Consider the following 20075-nt stretch of genomic DNA (forward strand, 5'->3'; position numbering starts at 1 on the left):
CTGTGGACCAGCTTAATTTTGGGGGCATTCACGAAGCAGTCTCATCGTCACGGACAATCTCCACAACAAACAGCCAGTCAAGAGAAACCCATTCAACAAGCGGTGTGTGTGTGTGCGTTCGTTCAATGTCCGGCGGTGAAATAAAACATGGAGATATATTGTGCATTGGCGAAATCTTCGAATCGATCGCCGGTAAAGATGAGCAGACATTGGCCCGTACCCTGGAACGATCGTCCATCAAAACCATGCTGCTGTTCGAATCTGTGTACGGCATTTCTCCGCTGCTGCACTGTGCACGGACCGGCGACATGAGTCATCTCGGATTGGTGCGCTGTCTGCTGAGGAGTGGCTTGTGTGATAGTGAGACGGTTGATAGCAAGGGCCGTACAGTGCTGGCCGGCTTAGTGGGGGCACATGCGCAAACCGAACGCACTGCTGCTGCCGGCTTTCTCGAGCGGATGATCGAAATCGTCATCGAAGGAGCCGACGACTCCACCGCCTACTATAGGATGCTGAAGCACAACTCCTTACCGCTGTTTCAAGCGTTTCTTTCGCTCAAGCAGTACGACGAGGGTCGGCTGTTCGAATGCCTTACCTGCGCGCTAACGAAGCTAAGAGTAAAACTGTTCATTTTAGCGGTGGATTTGGAACTGTTTGTCCTCGGCATACTGGCTGACTATGAGTTTCGGCATTTGTCGGGCAAGTGGACGGGCGGTCGCGGTACAACGGTTGACGAATGGAAGGCTCAAGCTGGTGTTGTGATCGACTGCTGGTCCGTGATTGGGAAGAGGTACGATAATGCGTCGTGTAACGATATTGATAACCGGTTGCTGCATCGATTGCTGGTGATACATAACCACCTGTACTTTCTGCACTACCTAAACCAAAACCATCAAAGAAAATTCCTCGAACATCTGAGGCTGCATGAGGCAATATTTTGTTTGGCCGTGTTTTGGAACACTCTGACAGATCCACCTAACTTTGTCATTTATCGATTCAGCGTCAACAAACGCATCGTGATGGAATTTATCCGTATGATTGCATTTCAGTTGGTGAAGGTAAAATGCTTTCTCGAGCAGACGGAGCAGAAGTTAAGGGAGATAATTGGCGAATGCGAAAGTACGATAGTCCACAAAAAAGAATCGTTGATCGCGGAGTTGATGGAGAAAATGAGGATGTCGTGTAAAGTGACCATATGCCAACAGTATGAAGCGAAATGGATCGCAATCGGAAGTAGCAACCAAAATCCTGACACGCTCATAATAGAAATGATAAAAAGAATAAGGAAGGAAGATCACGAATGGGCATATTCAAAGGCACACGAGCTAAAAGCACTTCAACAAATGCAGAAACAATGGCTCATTGAACAATTTGAGGGCAGGTTGAAGTGCATCAAGCAGCCGCAAAACGTTGCCGATCGTATATTGGCAGAATTGAAACGGAACCCAGTGGACAGAATTGCCGCTACAATCGTAGCAAGCGAATCGTTCGATTTGGAGCATTTGATGCGAGGGAAAGATCGACGCACCAGGCGCAAGCTAATCAAATGTTACGGCCAGTTGAGGCAACTATACTCACTGCACAAAATCTACATCGTCTTCTCACACGTGTCCAGAGTGCAACCAGCCAACGTGGAAACGTTTCAGGACTGCTTAAAGCGCACCGTCATGACGCTGGGTGAGATGCTGAAAAACACCAAAAGTACCCCGAACATGCCAAACGGTCGGCTGAAGCAGGCCGTGGGCTGCATGATTACGCGCCGGTTCGCAGACATTGTCATTTCTTTGCGCAACAGCTATGCGCGACCATTTGCCCTCTCACAATTGCTGATTGACGCAAATTTGGAACGGCGAGTGTATAGCTCTCTTCCCCAACAGACAGTCTTCATAAGGATGGTAATGAATCTGCTCTTTGTCGTGGTGATGTCAGAGGTGCGGCGCAGCTTCTACGGGATGTTGATGCGGTGCGGTTCGCTAGATGCGTTACGATCGCTACTGATCTATACCAGCAAGCAGGATGTGTTTTTTACACCGATACAGACAGTTTTCGGGCAGGTTACGCAGTATTTTGCCAACGTAAAGGGACTGTTGGAGGAGTTGAGTAAATATCCTTTTGGTAATACGGTTGAGTTCACTAAGATACAGGAACAATTCCAGATCCAGTGTGGTATAGTGGAGGAAGTGAAGGCGATGATAGCAGCTGACAAGGAGCTCGATTACGAGAGCTTGCGCCAAAAGTGCTTTTTGTGTAACGATCTACCTACAATACGGGGGCTGCTGCACTCGAAGATTAATGCGTACCGGCCGAATGCGGTGCTGGAAAGCATTTGCAACAGATGGAACGGCAATGGCTCGAGCATATTGCGCATCCCCGGGATGGTTGTTCGTCTATCAGCTATCGAAACCGAACCCGTATGCAATGAGCTTGCGCTGATTGTTGATGCTACTAGAGAGGCGAAAACATCTTATAAAAACCATACACGCCAACTGATCGAAGATCTTAACATAAGTGAAGAAGTCGACGATGTCGAGGGTGTTGAACAGCTAACTGAGCTGCTAGCTCCGTACTACGAGAACATATTCTTGCTGGACAAAAAGTGGAGCGTGCTGAAGTCATTCTGTAAACAGCGACGCTTACCATGGAACGAAGCAGATGCACAAAAGCTGCGCCAGCGGGACGAGCAACAGCTGCAGACAATGTACGACGAGCGCCACCGCAAACTGCGAACGATACTGGCCCGGCCAGACTTTCGACAGGTGGATCCGGTGGGACGAAATATCATCGTACAGGAAGACATGAATGCTACGCTCGAGCAGCTGCAGCTAGAGCTGTGTGCAATACTGACCGCGGTTGGATACTTTGGCGACAGTTTTCAGCGCATCAAACAGGGCATACCGATAATACAGGGCAGAAACTATCGGAACCTGCTGGCGCACGACTCGCTCTCCTACAACATGCTCTCCGGCAGTGGGGACGTGAAAAAGACAGTCAATGCCTTGGTGTTTAACAGGCTGCAGATTCGGTTATTTGAAAGCAAGCAAAACGAATCGATCGAGCTTCGCTTACCCTCACTAGAGAATATGTATCAATGGGTCGAGGAGCAACAGCAGCTCCTAGCATGTGTGCTTGCTGATGATCTTACCCAGACACATGCGATGATGCGATCCGGTGGAGAGATTAAGGGTTATTTTTGCTTCACACCAGATGTAGCGCAGTATCCGGCTGCATACTATTCCATAGGCTACAAATAAAAGGCTCCATCCCTTGCACTATTGTTTGATCGCTATTTTCCCTTTTCTGCGAATACTGAGTAATGAGTTATGCCATAACTTGTGCTAGAGAGAATTCGAGTTTGACTCAAGTTCGTTGTTGAAGTTGTTTTTAAACAAGGAACTGTTTCTAATCTCTACAAAACACATAAGACAATGACGATCGGGCTCTCTTGAAATTAGCTGGCCAACACAGGGTAACACAGGGTTTCGTTGATAATGCCTGAACTCACCAGGACACCGTGCTAAATCTGTGGCACGTTTCCCGAACATTTACAGCTAGACCTGGACATGCGGTTTAACAAATTGTTGATACGTACGTGTGTACATCAGCATACGAACGATTCAGAAAAAGTTTCCCACAGCCTTAAAATAAAGCGAGAAACCCTGTAAACGACATACAGCAAATAACAATATCGCACATTATACTAGAAACAAACTGATCGGATATCATTTTAAACATCAAAGGTGAGACAATAAAATAAATTAATGATCTTAGCACTTTCGCAAGCTTACTTAAGTTTTCTTCATAGTTGCCTTCCTTTTTTATTTTTAAAATTATATATACATATTTTTTAATATTTTTAGACATTTTACCATAATAAAACAAGGCAAAATTCGAACCACTAGTTCCGCCCGGATTTGGAGTTGTTCGGTGTCGTCCGGAGTCGCTCGGTGTCGTTTGGAGTCATCCGGAGTCGTTCGGAGTCGTCTGGACTAGGCCGGAGACGTTTGGAGTTGGAGTCGTCCGGAGTCGGCCGGAGTCGATCAGAATCAAAGTCTTTCGGAGTCGTTCAGAATGGATCAGAGTTGACTGGAATCGGTGTCGATTGGAGTCAACAGGAACCATTGGAGTCAACAGGTGCAATGTGCTTGTAAGCAGGCATTACATTACGTTGTGTTTTTTTTGTCTTTTACTTTGCTCGTGCACTTTGTATACAGGCCTTTGTTTCGAAGGCCGACTCCTGCCGATTCAGGCCGACTCTAGACGACTCCGAATCCGGATGACCCCGGGCGATTCCGGACGATTTCGAACGACTCCGGATAATGCTGGGCGGATCTGCCTTTCCGAATCGGTTCCGAAATTGTCGCAGGCAGATCGGAGTCGACTCCAGATTTTTGTCGACTCCTAACCCATCACTAAACATCGCTAAGATGGCCGTACTGGGAAGATCATCGATTTGCACAACAGTATTTTGGTTCAATGCATCTACAAGTGCTAGAGAAACAACATCCAAGCCTCGTTTTCAGTAAGACCGTCATACTGTCGCTAGGTCAAATCCAAATACTCAAATACTGTCGGAATCAAATCCGACCCGCGGGTGCAACGAGTTCGGGTCGACCCGAATGATGAGTAGGTGCAAAAAAGCATAAGCGACTCCGACCCGTTGGGGCCGCGAGTTCGGGTCGAGTAATAAAACCACCTTGGACCGACCCGACCCGAACTCGCTGCACCAACGGGTCGGAGTCACTTATGCTTTCTTGCACCTACTGAACCTACTTGTACCTTTCGGGTCAACCCGAACGACTCCGGATCGCTTACGGATGGCTCCGACCTGGTAGGTTCGGGTCGACCTGCCCATCACTAGTGTGTATGCCTATTGTTCCTCAGCTTTGTATTAAATAAAATACTCAACACAACACCGCAACACGTGTTTAATATTCCTGTTGAAAATTGTCATCTATGAAAGAACAGGCCGAACAGGAGCCGAGTTTGGTAAGGCGAAATAATGTTTTGGCAACATTTCGATTGGGAGTTTCATTAACACAGGTAAACTTACAGAATTTTGATTACGCGCTACTGCCTACGCACTACTTTACAGCGTTCGCACAGTGACGGTCACGGTGGCAACGAGGAGCACCACCGACAGCAGCCAACTGGCCCCGGCAACCGATGCGGCTCCAGACGGTCCAGTCGACGTACCGCCAGCCGACGGCACCTCCTCCGGCCCGTTCGGGATGACGTTCTCCTGCGTCTGCTCGTCGGTCGCCACCAGCACGGCGTTGCTGATCGTCTTCAGCAGCGGGTACTTGCCACTAACAGGCGGCGGTATCGTCAGCCCCGCTCCGCCAAAGTCTTTGTACGTGTCCGCTTCCGGTGCGCACAGCCCATTGAAGTCGTCCGTATCGACCGACCACACCATCAGGCCGGCGAGCTTTTGCCGCACAGCAAATCGTACCTTGTTTGCGATCGAGCGCGTACTATCGTACACGACCACCTGCGAGGCAGTGCCGTTCGACTTGATCGCCACCATCTCGGAGGCGGCCGCGTCCCACTCGAGCGTCCAGTCGTCCAGGTTGCGCTTCAGCTCCTCGCACACCTCGTTGTAGCCCATGAACCCGTTCTCTTTGGTGGAGGGCCCGGCAAACCCGACCTTGTCGGACGTGTCGCCCAACCGGGCCTTCGCCATCGGGCTGACGAAGGTGCGGCCGTAGAACGGGAGCCCCAGCACGAGCTTGCTGGCCGGTGCGCCCAGCTCGAGCAGATGCTCGATCGAGTACTCCACGTTCAGGAAGTCGCGGCTGGTTAGTGGTGCGTTCGGCCCGATCCGTCCGTCCCAGCTGCCCTTGTAGTCGTAGCACATGATGTGCAGAAAGTCCAGGTACTTCGAGAGCGCCTTCACGTCGTACGCCGAATCGATCGTGTCCTTGCCCGCACCGAACGCGGACGTTAGCAGCAGGTTGTGCTTGTGGAACAGCTGGCTCAGTTCGCGAACGAGCGCGACAAAGTTTTCCCGATCGGCCGGTTTGCCGCCGCGCTGCGTCGGATACTCCCAGTCCAGGTCAAGTCCATCGAACCCGTACTGTCTGTAAAGGGAGCCAAGGAAGAAGGTGAGTGAGATTGCGAAAGGTTGGCCGTTAGCTACTGGGTCTTACTTGACAAAGTCGAGTGCATTCTTCACGAACGCTTGGCGCCGTTCCGGGTTCGCCGCCAGGTTGGAGTACTTCTCCGAGCCTTCGTTCCAGCCACCGATGGCGAGCAGCACCTTCAGATGGGGATTTGCGGCCCGCATGCCGGTCAGCTTCTCGTAGCCACCCTTGCCGTAGTTGTCTTTCAGGTCCTGCCAGGCATCTGTTGGGACGAAGCAACGTAAGCAATACGTAAGAAGCATTAGTTAGATTAGGGAACACTCGAAGCCTTTTGCAAACTTACCCAGCGATTTGATGGCATTCTTCTCCTCATCCAGCCCGGCAAACGCGTAGATGGCATGCGTACAGAGGGTGGGATCGAAGGCGTCGAGCGGGTAGGACGCGCTACCGGTGCGGTAAACGGCCCAGGTGGAGATGTAGCACGTCACCACCCGATCGTGGTCCGTCACTGTGAAAAGCATAGCGAGAGGTTGGATAAGTGGTACCGCCACAACAAGGGCCAGGAAATTGTCACGCCTCAAAACCGGGAAGTGGGCAAGAAGGTGTAGTTTGTGCGCAGTATTTGCAAGCAAGCATGCGACCACTGAAAACCCCCACGGCCATGGCGTCATGGTTGGATAACTGGTTTGCGCGGCAACCATCGGACCGTCTAGCTTGGTGGCTTGTATCGGATATGTATGGTGTTGTGGGTGTGTGTGTGTGTGTTTGTTTGTGTTCATTACCGGCATAGCATTACATGACTCGACTCAATCCTTGATAGCGCCCTTCGGTAGGGCCATCGATTTGATGGTTTTTCTTTGTGGCGCATTAATGCTACGAGGAATCTTGAGCTACAGGGCAAATGACCTAAAGGAAGGAATTCATTCGGAAGCTATTCGGTAAAGTAATGGCACACTATTGGGCTTGCCGAAGGTGAAAGTGGCATATCTAGAGAGGGGTTTATGTAAAGATACTAGTGATAGTGATTAAAATGGCTACCGAATTCAATAATTCCAAATTCCAGTTTCGATCCTCGAAGTCTGTGTTGGCTAATGTCGTTAGGGGAAGACTTAAACTACAGATCCTTGAGGAACTTGTTGTTAATCTGTTGCTAGGAATATGTGATTCTTCTTCTTTATATTATTTAAACTAAAGATCCTAGAAGAACCTTTCGATATCATGTTTCTAGGAATAGGTACTTCTATTTCGATGTTTTCCTGATTTGACGTAATGATCTAGGCGTGATAATACTGTCCAGAAAAATAGACTTCCTTGACTCTTCCTTCAACAACGTCCAGTCTTGTTAGAGTAGGTACGTCTATGGAATAGGCCACTGGGTCCTACCTCGTAATAGTAACTTCAAGAAGTAACTCATATCTTCCATAATGGTACCTCTGCTAAGCAGGGAGTTGAATAATGCGTTCGCTTGTTCGGCTTGCTCTTCCGGGAAACCTGATACAGAAACGCCCTACCGGTTCGCGTACATTGAGTCGGTACATTCATCACACGGTTGGGGGGGGGGGGGGTCTTCCTCAAACACCAGGCCAGTCAAAAGGAGGCCCGCACCCCTTAAATTGGGGCGCGGGAGTGTAATGTTTGTTTACAAAACGGCAGATGAGGAAAGAAAAGAAAAAAAAAACAAATACCACACCGTTCATTATCGTGTTCGTGTTTAACGCACTTTGGGCGTTTGACAATACGCGTGGTTCATCTTCCGGTCCCCAAATGCTGGGCCCCTGTGGTTGCATCCACAAAATTCGGTGGAAAAGCTAAATTTCTTGAGAATTGTTGACTACTTTCCACTGTATACAATAAAACTGAATGTTTCAAATGTTTGAGCAAGTGTTAATGGGTGAGTTTAGAAGTTTCGAATTCTACGATCGGCTGCGATCAGCATTTAAATTAACACCTTACAAGATCGCGGAAAGGAACCGTCTGACAGCCGAAAAACATACAAATATTCCACTCCGCTACGAAACCTAAGAGTCTTAACGTTCATTGGATGATCGGTGACCTACAACAACGACGCTACGTGTGCGGTGTCGGAAATTGCTCATGATACGTTCTACCGTCATTTTGTGAAAAAAGCGGGGAAACTTTCACACCGTAAAAATGGTGGAGAGAAGAGGTTGGGTATGTGTGAGGATTAATTGGCGCACTTTACACAGCTAGTGAATGCAGAGCGACCCACGATCGCGGCTGCATGAGTCATGCTATTGGCGGTGTGCCCCTTTTACGGGAGCAACAAAACGAAGACAAAAACTAATCCAAACCACCAACAACTACCCAAGAATGGGTTAAGAATTGCGGTTGCGTTTGAGGAAACCAGCAATGAGGAAGTATGAGAGGCCAATACCTAGAAGCGAACGATTAGTAATAGCGTTCGGAATTTGTCTAACGTGAAACAAACAGGTTCTTGGGCTGGTTCTTCTTCTGTAGGAATAGATCCGAAGAAGGCTCAAGCTGATGCTAATGACGATTAATATTCCGTCCCATCCTGATCCCATGCACCCGCATGTAAATCATACATTTATTCGCAATCTTTTATGCTTTTACGCGCTTTGCTTGAGTTTGATTGCTACTTTCCTACAGAGCGAGCATTCTAGATCCTGCACGCGTAATTGGACGCGATCAGGAAGTCGAGCGTGGAATGGACTCCGGGGCTTAGCGATCGTTTCAACGAACTGCTCCAAGGCCAAACCACCTCAGGTGCAATCTGAGGTGTATGCGCGCATGTGAGATGGCAATCCATCCCATCAACGCGCTAGAGAAATGAGACGCGGATGGTAGAACGATCGGTGGAACTTGTTCTACGTCCTATGGGGCAAGCATACTGGTCACATCCCACGGGAAGGGAGGAAGATGAACCATCTGAGGGGCCACCAGTGTCTAGCTGCTGCTGACATGTGGCCTTTCAAGCTCTTACTTTCTATGATCGCGAGCAACTTTGCTCGGTTGGGCTAGGCCCAAATGGAGAGATATACATACCGACGGCACCGCTCCCAGAACGGGCGTGTAGCAGCAGCACCAACAGAGCGACCAGCGTTAGGCAACAGCCAATCCTCGGCAATCGATTCACCGTCGGCAGCAGCATAATTATGTTGTCTGCTGGCTTCTGTCTCGAGCACACCAAGTCTCTGGGAAGCGATCTTGCTCTTCCCCTTGTTTCCTTATCAGTTCTTGCTTCTCGCACTTTGGCGGTATTATATCGCGCAACACTTGTTCGACGGGGTTTGTTTCTTGTTTTCGATGGTTTTTTTTCGTGTTTCTGCTCTCCCTAACGTCCCGCCTAAATAGATCACTATCACTCACTTCCTTTGGCGTGTGCGCGGCGCTCCAGCGTAAAGATAAGCGTAAACAACACAAAATGCACAATTTTAAACGATTTTTTTTCACCACCGTCTACGGGGCAACCGATGCGTATCTGTGCGCTTTGTGTGCACCGATCGTTTTGTGAAAGAAGGAAAAAAAACCTTCTCTTAAATGTCACACACTTCCCTCACGCGCTCAAGTGAAGGGAATATACGAGGGAGCGTTCGCGCAAAGAAGTCGCCACGACATCAACGCGCACCAAGCAACGAACGCGCTTTCGAATGTTGGTCGAATGTTGGCAAAGGGAAGGGGATGGAAGGTGATCGCTTTGTGATGGACGCGAATGTGTAGTGCGGACCGACCGTCACGGCAGTTGCGCGAGAACCGTTGGCTTCCACGGTGCGGACAGAAGTGAAGCTAACCTTTTCCCCGCTTGTGTGGGCCACTTCTTGCGTGCGGTTGCTGCGGCCACCAATACCAGTGCACCGATGCACCACTACCACCATCACCACTAGCAATGTCGATTGGTGGTCGATTTGTGGCTCTCTGTCTTGTGCGCTGCGTGTACGGGTCTGAGAGAGCCTGTCTTGTTCGGGGCATGTTGCTGTGGTAATGCTCTCTTTCAATGGAGTGTGCTTTTTGGTGCTCATTTTTTGAGGGAAATATCGTACGCACGAGGCTTACATTATGTTCCGTGACCCAATTCGTAGCGGGTATCTATTCTCCTTTGCTAAACATTAGAAGAGGTTAGAAGTTCTTTTAAGTTTATGGCTGTATTAGATCGAATGAATAAATGTAGGTAAAAATCATGTTTGTATGTTCATTATATGGAGAATAATGGAGAAACTATTGTCTTGTCTTCTGTGGAAGACCGAAGATCGAAGATCATTTCTTTCGCATATTTGGCTACAAATCCATTGATTTGTGGTAAAATTTAATATCTTTACATTACAATACCGTTCAAGAGCTTTTACGTTACAACGTTTATTCATTTCTAACAAGTGCTTTTAGTTTCCCAGTGTCGCGTGATAGGAGATTCTAACGCTAGATAAATGACCGCAATAGAGCCCTCGCGCGAAATAGATCCCCTTCCTAGCCGTAAAATGTGTAACTTTATAAAAGTAGTAGTTTATGAAGAAATACTATAACTTTTGCTCCCCAGCTTCGAAACGGTTGTATGTGAAACGAAGTACAATAAAACTATTGCTATTAAGTTTCAATCTGGAACGATCTCACTACATGCTTCCGACACCTGTGCAACAACACGGGAGAGCACGCATCACTGATATGATAGATATGCATTTATAAAGAGAGAGTGAGAGAGATTTTTTTAATGATTTGTTTTCTTTAATTTAGATAAAAGATACTACTTCTAGACTGAGGTGCTATCTTATCCCGCAAGATTCCTGCTTTTTATCTATTAATTTCAACTCCTTTTTTTCCCTGCTATTCATTTCGTCTCGCCTTGGTGCAATCACTTACGAAACTGTTCTTATTTTAGCCACCGATAGCTTGTGCCTTTTACATTTTTTTCTCTATCTCGCATTTGCTAACAAATCAGTGGATTTCCTACTAATATCTTACACCATTTCATCTTACACCGAACCTACTTTACATCCTACGGGGGGTAAATAATGCTACACAACACTGATTCCGCTTCACAGCAAGGCCTATATAAAGGAGTCTCTAAAGCTGTGAGTGTGCGCCTAGGGCTGCAGGGTACGAAAGAAAACAAACTTTTCCACGAAAAGGAATGCGTGCGACGCCGTATCGGTTTTCTCGTCTGTTTTACAGTCTCTCTCTACAGTTCGCTTGTCAATTAGTTTAAATGTCTCTTTTCACAGACTTTTTAAAAACTCTTCGCTTGTAGCTAAAACTCCCCCAACTCAACCTTTGCTGTGTGTGTGTATTGTTTGAGTTTGATATAAATAATGCTGATCGATAGAAAAATATAGAGAAACAGGGAATATCGAAGATATACAAAGTCTACAATCTCATAAAAGCTCGTTTGGAGAAAGTCGATTTTTTGTTTAAAGCGGTACAATAGTACGCGTTCCATTTTGACTAAGTATAGCAGTTCCGCAAAGAGTGCACAAAAGGTTCACAAACATGGTCGATGCATTTGTTAAAATAGATGCTCAGAGTAAGGAGTGGTAAAAGGTCGCCTTGCCCTTATCTGTCGGGATTCGCTGTCTAACGCTAACTGTTTAAAATCTCATCTGCATCGCACGTAATTTGTGGCGGTTTTTCGAAAGGTTGGTAAAAATGGTAATTCTCCTAAACGGTGTTGTGTTTTGATTGTATGAGCAGCGATATGCTGAGCGGTATCCGGTAGTACGATAAAAAAGTATCACTTTGAGGAGGACGTCGTCCGCTGTGTCTCGCTGTTCGGCGTGTACGGCGGCGGCGGCGGCGTTGGCGCCTCCCATTGGAGGGGTGGTTAGAGTTAGTACTTCAAACGACCATCGGCCGTCGCTAGAGAGGCATGCCGTGACATCGGTACCGGTGACGGTGGGCCGGACGAGTTGCGGCTGTCGGGCTGCAGCAGCGGCACGCCCGCCGCCGTCAGACGAGTCTTTGAGTCATTCTCCTGAAACCGTTCCATAATTTTGGCCACTATCATCGACGGTGGAATGTGTGGATTACCTGTCGGGGGCGGGAAAGGGCGTGATCGGTTAAAGAAATGTTCAAGTTTGCTTTTGGTGTGTTTACCAATCAAATCAATCAACACACAAATGCAATATTTAAAAATCATAATGTTGCGAAACACGAAACTCAGGCGAAACGAAGTACACCAAAATAATGGTAAGTATGTATAGATATTCGAAAGTGTGTATTATAAATATTATAAACATCAAACATTATTAACAGGCAAACCTTGCTACATTATGAACGTATCGTTTCTACATTAAAATCTAATAAAGAACAAAAAACGGCAAAGCTTAATGTATGTTACATGTTAGCTATTGTACTATAAATGTGAAATGTTTATTAAATTGAAAAAGTGTAAATCATGCAGTTAATCAACTAAGAACAAATAAAAACAAATGCACCCGAAATGAACAACACGAACAGCAGCACAAAGAACATTCGAAAACAAGCAGACATAATAAACACACACTATAGTGGAAATGGTTGTTTACCACAAGTTTGACACTGTAACTCCTTGTTGCTAGCCACCTTATTTTCGTATCCTCCACGCAATGAACTACTGCGCCCCCTTTTCGTCCGTTGTTAATCGTATGCACAACATGTCGTGTAGTGTACATTAAGTAGGTGCTAATAGACTAGACTAGCGTTAGAGAGACAGGACGGGACAGGTAAGTGTGGATGTGCCTGTTGTGATGATTGTGCGCACAGTTGTGCAGTGAGCGAGACGACGAGATGGACACACGAAAGTACGATTGTAACAACCCGCCTGGATGGATGATGGACACCGCAGCAACGATCCCTTGGCTATATGATGAGGATGAATACGTATGCTTACGGGTGGCATATCCCTCCACCATTACCACCACCACCATGGAGTGAAGTTTGTGAGCAGGATTTTTTTACATGGGTCGCGACTGAAAGCGCTGCAGTATGTGCAGCTTTTCGTAATCGGCTAAATAGTTGTACGCGACACCAACACCACGGCACGGGGATGGAAGAAAGAATCGAAATCGAAGGAAAAGATGTAGTTCTACACATGTGAGTCACCTTTGCCTGTTGTCTATGACCGGTAACGGTGGGTGAAAAAGCATTGACTGTACCCCTACACCACCCTGTCACCATGCACCGGCGCTTGTTGTGGGCGCGCAGTTATGAATCGTTTGAAGTTGTGTCCCGGCGGACCGGCAAACTTACCTACAAGCCCCCGATAGCCGAGCACGCTGTTCTCGTGGATGTGCATCGACAGCTGCTGCTGGCGCAGGAACGCTTCCGTATCGACGCCACGCACTTGGGAGGGTTTTAAAAACCTGCAAACAATAAGATGAAACCCGTTAGTGTTCCGTGGGCAAAACAGCTGCCACGCAAAAAGGCAATCCGTACCGTTTGGGTATTTTGGCCAATACGTCCGTACTGTGCGGTGCCGGTCCAAAGCCCAGATTGAGCAGTATCTTCTCCGGGTCCGGTTTGCGCGCGTTCAGCAAACTCTCCACGCTGGAGCATCGGCTCGAGTCGGACTGCAGCGAGCTGTCCTTCACCAGCATCGTGCTGCGCCGCCTCGGGGACGATTGCTGCTGGTGCAGCGGTTGTTGCTGCTGCTGGTGGAGCTGGTGTTGCGACGGGTGGTCCTGCTGAATGCTGAGCTTGCTCGACGTGCGCGGTATCGGGCTGACCGGCACGGAGCGGGTGAGATTGCTGACGCTTCCATGCTCGTTAATACTCGAGCTCGTGTTGAGCGAGGACGGATTCGGGCAGCTGTTGTTGCACTCGCTGATCGCGAACGAATCGTCGTCGTCGTTCATCTCGCTGAAGCTGCGCCCAATCTCCATCAGATTGTAGCGCCGGGCAGTGGCGCGCGGATTCTCACTCGAGCTGCGCCCGATCCGCCCAATGCCCATGCGGTGCGTCTTCGGCTTCGGCGGGTTCAGGTACGCATCGTACCCGTAGCCCGGCAGCACGGGCGCACCGTCGAGTATGTTTTCCTTCTCCTCCTCGTCCTCCTCGCTGATCATGCCCGGGATGAGCTCGTCCGACTTGGGGAACGATTCGTCGAAGGAAAACTCGTACGGATCGGTCGGATCCACATCGACGACGCTGACCTCCAGCGGTTCGTGATGCTGCGGCGATACGGATCGCTCGTGCTCCGATTCACTCGCCGGCGGTTCCAGCTCACCCTCGAAGCCACTCTCAACGGGGTTTGGCTCATCCGCACCCGACTGGACGGGCTGTGCTTCGTGGGCCTTTCGAGCGTCGGCGCTTTCCCGACTACCGCCGCTCAGCATGTTGCGAATGTCCAGATTTTTCGCCTTCATCAAACCGTACTTGGCTTTGTTCATGTTCAGCTTGTCATAGAACTCGTTTATTTTGCTCTTTCCCACCACGAAGGGTGAAGGCGCGGCTGTGACTTCTCCCTTCTCCGTACTGTGCCGGCCATGCTCGACATGTTCCGGATTTCCCATCTCAGCCACACCTTCCCCTGCTGTCGTCGTCGTCGTCGGCGGACTCTGCTCGAGATTCGATCCGGATCGATTGAACTTTCCGAGCAGCGATTTTTTCGACAAAAAGTTCCGAATCGACAGCCCGGACGGTGCTGCTCCTTCGCTTACTGGCATCTGTTTCGCACCCTCGTCCGGCTTGACCGCTTTCGGTGTGCTGGTGGCAAGAGAACTGATCGGTGGCTCCGAAGGAAGGCCATGGTTAGTGGTGCTGCTTGTACTGCTGTGCTTGTTCAGGTCGCTATCGATAAGTACGCGGTCCGGTTGGTCGCTGTGCTGCTGCTGATGCTCGTACGCGAATACTTGCCGCTCTTCTTCGCTGTCCGTTTCGAGCGGTTCACTGGTTTCGGTGGCACCCGTCCAGCCGCGGTCAGGCCGATCGTGTCCTTCTGTTTGTGGCGCCGTTCCCGCCGCTAGCTGATCGGACCGGGTGTAGTTGGACACGTACGCCGACGGATCATTGTCCTGTCCTGTGGTGATCTGTGCATCGGAACCGGTCGATTGCTCACCCGCACCGGCACCGGACGGTATCTGTATCGAATCGACCCATTTCTGTACCGAGGCCGGGCTTTTCTTTCGCATTTCATCGACGATATCGTTCAGCCAGTAGCGTACCCGGGATCGAACTGGAAACAAGCGGGAAGAAAGTAACGATTAGTAAGGGTGTTTTGAACAGTGCCGTTTGACACATTTCATATTGAGTTGTACAGAAGAAAATTAACCGTGCAATCGGTGGAAAAAGTGAGGCTGAAACATCGACAAACACACGCACAAAAACGGAGTGTACAGAGAAGCTAAAAGAGGAGGAGGGCATACAGGTGCAAAGAAAGGTGAAACCGATCGTAATGATGAGCTAAAGAGTGAAAACAATTAGTGCCATTATAGAGTAACTTTTTTTCTCTACATTTCGTACTTAAACGTAGTTAAAAAAGGATAAATTAAATAAGAACAAATATAGGTACGGAAACAGTAGGAGTGTTCTCTTCATGCTGCGTGACAGAGATCGAGGAGTTGAAGGCTACAAATGGAACACACAAAGAGGTTCTGTTTTTGCAAAGAAAGGATGTATAAAATGGAGCTGTTTATTTCATTTTCAAGCTATGAAATAGGTTCAACATCTTTAGTAATAAATTAAAGAACTAAAAACAATCAACACAACTCATCGTTTTATCCTAACAGCTACCAACAGCTACGACGCTTCATAACGACTGTTAAACGTGGTTTTTGGACAAAACTGCGTATTATAACTGTTTCCGCTTCCGATAAGTTTCCACTGGCTTAATGTCAATATTATACCACTCCGGATCACTTAGAATAAATGTCCATAATATACATGCACATATCCATAGTGCAATGGATTTCAACCAGTCTCTTTATGTGTACACGCAATTTGAAACACATTTTCGTAACGATTTGTTAAAACCCCTTTTAGCTCCAACTCACTTATGTGTCGGGATCGGATTCGATGCAACTGCGACGTTCGTTCCTCCCCATTTTTGCCTTCCCTGTTCGTGTCCAGGTATCGCAACAGATGCTCAATTTCCATTCTTTCCAAAAATATAACTTCAAACATGGTTGTGCCACACACAAACACACTTCGCCTTCCACGCTACGAAATTCACACGCAAGGAACGTTTCGCGCAAATGCAGCGCAACGATCTGATCGCAAACGGTGCCAAACACGTACTGCCACCGGACAATCCGATCGCGCCGTGTTGGGGTTGGCCGTGATCACGCACCACACTGCTGCTGCTGCTGTGTGTTGGTGTGTTGGGCGCCTTGAGCAAAGGAGGCAAACAACATGTTTGCGCATGGATCAACGTATTCGGACCGCATCCTCCGTCCGTGTCGCGGGTTAGTGGGTTTTTATGGCATTTGAAGGGAAAGAGAGAGAGAGAAAGGCAGGGGGATATGCTTCTACCGGTCCGAGATCCACCACCCCCTGCCTTTTCTAGCTTATCAGGACCATTTATAGAGCCAGTTCATGCGTACGTACACTGCACACGGAAGCCCAACGGAAGGGTAAAAGGTAAAAGGGGGTGGTGGGTATGTGTAACAAGGTAGTCGAGGGCACTGTTTCAGTTCGGGCAGTTCTGTCAACAAATGTCGCGCCGGTCGCGATCAGTGATACGGAAAGGTGCACTCGTATTTATCTGGCAGGGTGTGTTTGCGAGGAAGGGCGAACAAATATGATAGAGGAAATTTTGAAAATTGCATCCTAAAGCGGAGGAACGTGGGGGAGGAAGAGAAAGGCAATAAAAATTCTCCCGTATCGGACGTGTTTGCTTTAAAACCGTGAATAACCGGAATAATTAAACAACACGTGCTTTGAATCATCGGTTTGTTTTAGCACAGTTTTGGGTGTAATTAACCGAAGTGAAGACGCATGCATATTTGGAAACTTAAAAGTTCAATGAATCGTGTAAATTATACCCGGCGGATTACAGCAAAGAAAGAACGAATACTAAGCACGATCAGACAGCGTGTCACTGGAGGAGACTGGACCATACAGAGGGCATACGACAAATTAATCATACAGGAATGTGTACAAATATTTCTAAAAGATTACATCGCAACTTAAACAGTCTTTTGTGGGTGTGTGTGTTTGTGTCGGTCGCGATTCGCGATTTGCTACTTTAAAGATCATTCGTACCGGCGGGAGAGGAGACGGGAAGCCAGACCTGCCGTAACTGATAATAGTAAAAGTGCACAGAAACACGAGCCTGCACAATGTGCTCGGAGGACTGTTGTGTTCCTGTCCGCAGCTTCCTCTCTATCACTTCCATCGCTTCACACGCGGTCAGCAGGCCGTACGCTGCCCATCTCAGGTTGCAGAGCCGCGTCAATGCCGGGCAGAGTTGTTGTTGATGAGCTGTTTTGCTCCTATGTACTGAGTTTGTTTGACTCATTGTCAACACATTTCTGCGCTGAACGGCTGCGGGCCACCCGGGACCAATTCGCACGCGGTCAAGCGCAGGGACAGGTTTCAGAGGTATGGGGTAAAGGAAAAATATTGTTCATCCTATTCTACCCCGGTTGGGAAGGTGGTGGTTATGTGGGGTCGCACTTGCATGTGCTTTTTCTCATGCCGCACGCCATGTGCGGGGTGCGTAGTTTTGACGAGGGGCGCCAGTGTGGAACGACAACAATATTGGGTGGATTTTCATTTCAAGCAGCCGCAAACCAGAAAAGGCAACGTGCCGGACGGGGTAGCGCGTTTGCTCACCTCGTTTCACATGCAGCGTGTGTGTGTGTGTGGGTGTGTTGTGTGCGATGGTAAATATTTACTACATTTTGGAAGCGTTGGAAGAGAAGAGAAGAAAATGGGAAATTATAATTTAAACGAAACGTTTGAAGGTAACAAATAAAAAACAACAAATCAGAGAAGGAAAAAGAGATCGCGATAGAGAGGAGTAGAAGGAAGAGCAACATTACACTCGAGTCAGCCGTATGTAATGTTGTTTCCTTTGGCACAAGTGTATACAGCTAATACATTCAGGTGCTTCTTGGCAAGGACAAACCGTTAGCGGGTCCGCGAGCCGAGCCGGAACATTCTGCACCGGCCAGTTCCACGCTGGCTTCCGCTGCCCCGCACTGGACGAACGGTGCTTGGTGTTCTGTTTCAGCTGCAAGTACGCCCTCTTCTCCCACCAGCAGCTGCTGTTCCGCCAGATCGCATTGTTGTTGCTGCTGCTGCTCCGAACGGAGATGCTGCCGGTGTTGTTGTTGCTGTTCGTTATGACGGTCCATCGCTAACTGCGCGGTTGCCAAGGTTACGAGAAACGGGTGTGGAGAAAAGTTCACACAATGAATAGTGGACCGAGTTGGTTCCCCCTCTAAATACACACACAGAAACACTCAGATCAGCTACAGGGGGGAAAACACGATAGAAACACCTCGAGCCGATCGGAGCGGGACACAACATTAGTAAGGGCATGTGTTGTACGTGATGTGTGACCTTCCGAAAGGGTGAGACATCATACGTGTTAGCATCGCACTGATATTCCATAAATCTCAATCGATATGCAGCGGTACCGGACACCGTATACAGGTAGGAGATGGCTCCAGATTCGCCACGGCCTTAGATATCCTTGGGCCCCAGGTACACTGACCGTATCTTGCTCTTGCGCGAGGTTCCGCGATGAGTCAGCAGTTTCTTGTTGCGTTGCGTGGGTGAAGGGGAAAAGTGGAGATAAATATCTTACCTCTTTACGGTTTGACGGGTTGCCTCTGCTTCATGTACGCACTGGTGCGTGGGACGGATTTGGAACACTAGCCCCAACAAATGGTGTCGATGAAGATTGGTTGTGATGAACGCACAGGCTCCAGCTGCTGGATGATCGAGGAGTTGATGATCCCGCAAAAAGAACAAAACCACACTGTTTGCTGTTTGCTAGATTACTTCCGCAAATGATGCTGCTACCATTGCCTTGGAACGCTCCCTAGGCCCCCCTCCCCGTGTAGGTGTGCGTTGACACCACGGAACAGCTTTTCGATGGTTCGGGCCCGCAAAAGCGTCCTCCAATAGGCACGAAACTTTTCCACCTCAATATAACTCACGGCTCACGACGGGCTGCAATAAAATTTACACCTTCGCGTTCGGCAAAACACGCGAACAAATTAAACCGAAAAAACAACAAGAAACGAAAATTAACACCTACGAAACCCATAAAATGTAGCCAAACAACAGCACCGTTCCGTACTCGCACTGCCTGGCATGACGTTCGCCGTTTGACAGTTCGCTTGTCAGCTGATTTGTGTTGTTGCTGCGGCACAGTGGGATGCCGCCAATGAAATCGTGAAGATGTTTTTTAAAATTATTATTCGTTTTATAAATTCAATTCTGGAGAGTGCATTAATTTTGCCTCTTTTTGAACACTTAGATGGGAACATATCTCATCTATATTTTTTAAACAGCTGTTGTCGAGAATACTTTTTACTGTACCGGTTCCGGAACTGGAACAGGTTAGCAATTCGTGCATTAAGACAGTTCCAGGTTCAGTTTTTAGAATGGAATATGAAACAGAACCATTTTTTTTATCGATAAGGGTTTGGGATGTGGCTTCAATTACAGGAGCGATGTGGCGTTAGGATGAATTCCAGAACTTGTATAAGTTCAGGTTCAGTTCTAGGACAGTTAATGATTCGGGATCAGTTTCTAGATTGTTTTGGTACGGTATCAGTTCCATGACCATTATCGATTGTAGTGTTACGACCCGATTGCATCCAGTATTGCTATATATTCATGAACAGTTTCAGGGTCGGTATTCATATCGGACCCATCGGATTTCATATCAGTAACATGGTCAGGTGGGTTCAGTAAAGGTTTTAGGAACAGTATTTGCTTGAATCAGTTCTGGAGCTGATATGTAATCGAGATCTATTGCTGGACCCATAAACGTCAGAACTTATACTGAACTGGCTTCCAGAACAATTCCTAGACTCATCTTAGTTCAGGATCAGCTCTAGAATCGGTGTGGATTCATGATCAATTACAATA

At 48.1% G+C, this 20075-nt stretch overlaps 2 protein-coding genes across 4 annotated transcripts; both read right to left on the reverse strand.

Annotated features, from left to right (window-relative positions):
- Positions 1 to 4982: 4982 nt before the first annotated feature.
- LOC1276319 (probable chitinase 2) lies at positions 4983 to 10360 on the reverse strand. The gene is made up of 4 exons (XM_315650.5): positions 9108 to 10360; positions 6424 to 6588; positions 6147 to 6342; positions 4983 to 6077 (listed from the first exon to the last, which is right to left on the reverse strand). Exons 1-4 carry the CDS (start codon positions 9211 to 9213, stop codon positions 5087 to 5089), a joined length of 1458 nt encoding a protein of 485 aa, XP_315650.5. The 5' UTR covers positions 9214 to 10360; the 3' UTR covers positions 4983 to 5086.
- A 30-nt stretch (positions 10361 to 10390) lies between these two features.
- LOC1276320 (uncharacterized) lies at positions 10391 to 19316 on the reverse strand. 3 transcript variants are annotated; one of them, XM_061648504.1, is made up of 5 exons: positions 18781 to 19315; positions 18097 to 18331; positions 13464 to 15201; positions 13278 to 13390; positions 10391 to 12077 (listed from the first exon to the last, which is right to left on the reverse strand). In XM_061648504.1, exons 2-5 carry the CDS (start codon positions 18323 to 18325, stop codon positions 11878 to 11880), a joined length of 2280 nt encoding a protein of 759 aa, XP_061504488.1. In that variant the 5' UTR covers positions 18326 to 18331; positions 18781 to 19315; the 3' UTR covers positions 10391 to 11877. The 3 variants fall into 3 exon arrangements, with proteins under 3 accessions (XP_061504488.1, XP_315651.5, XP_061504489.1); XM_061648505.1 differs by lacking the exon at positions 10391 to 12077 and adding an exon at positions 12575 to 13035 and having other exon boundaries at positions 18781 to 19316; XM_315651.5 differs by lacking the exons at positions 18097 to 18331; positions 18781 to 19315 and adding an exon at positions 16019 to 16514.
- Positions 19317 to 20075: the final 759 nt, after the last annotated feature.

The sequence above is a fragment of the Anopheles gambiae genome, chromosome 2, assembly GCF_943734735.2.
Source record: "Anopheles gambiae chromosome 2, idAnoGambNW_F1_1, whole genome shotgun sequence".
In the NCBI taxonomy this organism is placed as follows: domain Eukaryota; kingdom Metazoa; phylum Arthropoda; class Insecta; order Diptera; family Culicidae; genus Anopheles; species Anopheles gambiae.